Source organism: Beta vulgaris, chromosome 8 (genome assembly GCF_026745355.1).
Source record: "Beta vulgaris subsp. vulgaris cultivar EL10 chromosome 8, EL10.2, whole genome shotgun sequence".
NCBI classification, from domain to species: Eukaryota; Viridiplantae; Streptophyta; class Magnoliopsida; order Caryophyllales; family Amaranthaceae; genus Beta; species Beta vulgaris.
In genome coordinates this window covers 2,695,749-2,698,654 of record NC_079209.1, presented here as the reverse complement: position 1 = coordinate 2,698,654, position 2,906 = coordinate 2,695,749, and the positions used below count along the sequence as shown (strand labels likewise).

Below are 2,906 nucleotides of genomic sequence, written 5' to 3'. Positions count from 1 at the left end.
TTAATATAAATGTAAACCTAGTCACTAAATGGATTAAATTAGTCACCGAAAGAAATTAACTTAATCACTATTGGGCTTATTCTCTTTTTATTATTGAGCTTATCATTACCTAATTATAATTTAAAAGTAGACGATCTCTTACGAGACAAACTCAAACAAGAAACCATCAATTATTAGCTGACATCAAAAGCATGTAACCAAAAGAAAGAGTCCAACTTAAGTGACAATAACTAAGGATGGGAAAATATGATCAATTTAACATAAATAAACATGATTTTATGGTGGTTAGGCTTTTATAAATGTTCCCTACCAAAAGAGTTGGAACCAATTGCTTTTTGTTTGTATATAGATTAGGGCGGCCAACCATTTACCAAAACAACAGAAAAAAAATACGCGCAAAAATTCCAACTTTTCTTATTATATCATCAAAATCAAAACTTTTTTCAAATGAAGACAATCTTATTGTCAAACTATAGATACACCGTCATTTCTTTCTTTTAAATTCTTTTGTTAACTCACTTTGATATATAACATATATATACCTTTACCACTTTTCGTACATGAAACTCATAAATTCAACAACTATGGCTTCTCATAAACATCACATTTCATATGCTCTAACTCTTTCTTTCCTCTCAATCTCACTCATTCTTCTAATCATCACTCTTTTCTTCCTTTGTAGAAAAAAACCACCTAAGAAAAAAGAATCTATCTCTACTACAAAACTTTGTGTTCAAAATTTTTCTTTATCAGAAATTGATATTGCCACCGACAGGTTCAACCCTAGTAGAATCATAGGAAAGGGCCGCCTAGGAACCACCTATGCGGCGGTGTTCGACGATAAGGATGACTTAGTGGTTGTAAAGCGAATTCACCCATGGTTAGTCTTAAGTAAAGTTGGTCTAGGGTCTTTCCAAGCCATGATCAAGTCATTGTCATTAGCACAACACCCTAACATTGTGCCTATATTAGGGTTTTTGGAGGCGCCGGGCGAAAGGATGATAATAATGGAGTATGTAGGCACAATGAGCTTGGATTTCTACTTGCATCAAAATATTGATGGACCATCCTTGTTAGGTTGGGTTCAAAGGGTTAGCATTGCAGCCGGTATGGCGCGAGGGCTCGAGTATTTGCATGAGAAGATGGCACCTCAAGTAGTCCATGGTTGTATTAAGCCTACTAATGTGTTGGTTGATGTGAATTTTTGTGCAAAGTTTTGTGATTATGGGTTGTCTTTTTTGGCTGCAAAACAAGAAAAAATGGGTGTTTTAGGGTATGTTGATGAGGAGTTTTGGTTAGAAAGGAATAAAAGTAGTGGTGCTTGCAAAGAAAGTGATGTTTATGGGTTTGGTGTGGTGTTGTTGGAACTTTTGACTGGAAGGACAAGTGAGGGAGGGTTGCTTGTTAGATGGGTTTTGCCTTTGATTAAAGAAATGAAGTTTAATGAGTTTTTAGATGCAAGAATTAAGATGCCTACTAATATGAAGCCAATTGTTAGATTGGCTAAAGTTGCATTAGCTTGTGTTGGTAATTCTAGGAAAACTAGGCCTAAAATTTCACAAATTGTTTGCATCTTGGATAACTTGGATATGAATATAGGTCTATAACTATTATTTGAAGTTAATCATATGTTTTTGTAGATTAGTACTACATGTATATAATACTTTCCCATTTTTTCTTCCTAATATTCTAAAATTTATGTTTGTTGTATCAACGAATAATTTTGACTCTATCATTAATATATTTAATTATTTATCAGTTAAATTATACTTCATCTGTTGTTTCCAATATAAATGTAACATTTTTCTACTTTATGTGAGAGCTTTTCGAGATAAGTGTCATATTTATTTTTGCAACAGAGTAAATATAGATGAGATATATCTAATATTTTGATGTCCTAGTGGATTCGATGTCCAACTACAAACTAAGACCTTTAAGGACGGAAATCTCTAACCTATAATACTTTTAACGGGTACATCTCATAACCTCATCCTTTTGGAATACAAATCATTATCGTTAGACCAAATAATGTTCGATTGAGATATTCTTTAGTGTAACTCTCTTGATAACTCTTTCTACTATATACTCCCTCCGTCCCATAATATAGTGCTTACTTCTCATTTTTCACAAGAATTAAGAAAAATGGAAAGAGTTTTAGGATTTCACAAAAATATATATATTTAAGTAAATATTTATTGGGTATTTTTGTCTTGGAACTAGTTTTTTTCTTCTTTTCCCTTTAAAATAAATGAAAGAGCAATAAATATACCTTGGAATGGTGTAAAACAATAAATAGGAGCACATATTTTAAAAAAAAGTAGGGATATTTTTGAAAGTTTTATGTAGAAATGAAGGATAATTTAGTCCAAACAAAATGCTAAAAAAGAAATAGGCACAACATTTTGGGACACCCAAAGAAGGATGCAAACACTATATTATGGGACGGAGGGAGTATTATATTTGTTAAGAGGCTTGTAATCACAAAATAACACTTGCTGACAATCATTTAACAATTTGTCAATGAGCATAAATATTGCACCGCCCAACGGTATAGCTAGGGATGGCAACTCTTTGACCATTTGAGGACCCATAGTGTTTTGTGAAGGAAGATCCTTTCTCCTTAGATTAAAGGAAGGTCATGACCAAAGTTTGACTATATGTAAATTAATAGGGTTTTATTTTAATGCCAATTATATATCTCTATTATATAAGGGAAAGGGGGAGTTATGGTGTCCTCTTTTGAACTGACTATTTTGCCCCCTTCCCTTTCTAAATTATTAAAGGAATCTCAAAATTAAAACCGGGGCTCAAAAAAAACTATTGAAAATTAATTTACAACACTCACTCACAAATCACTTAAAAGAAGAAACTTTACAAATCACTCATACAATTAAGAAAATCATGTT

At 32.4% G+C, this 2,906-nt stretch overlaps 1 protein-coding gene across 1 annotated transcript; it reads left to right on the top strand.

Moving 5' to 3' along the window:
- The first annotated feature begins 341 nt into the window (after positions 1-341).
- Positions 342-1,670, top strand: LOC104900689 (proline-rich receptor-like protein kinase PERK3). Its single transcript, XM_010688180.4, has one exon. It carries the CDS (start codon positions 561-563, stop codon positions 1,605-1,607), a length of 1,047 nt encoding a protein of 348 aa, XP_010686482.2. The 5' UTR covers positions 342-560; the 3' UTR covers positions 1,608-1,670.
- Positions 1,671-2,906: the final 1,236 nt, after the last annotated feature.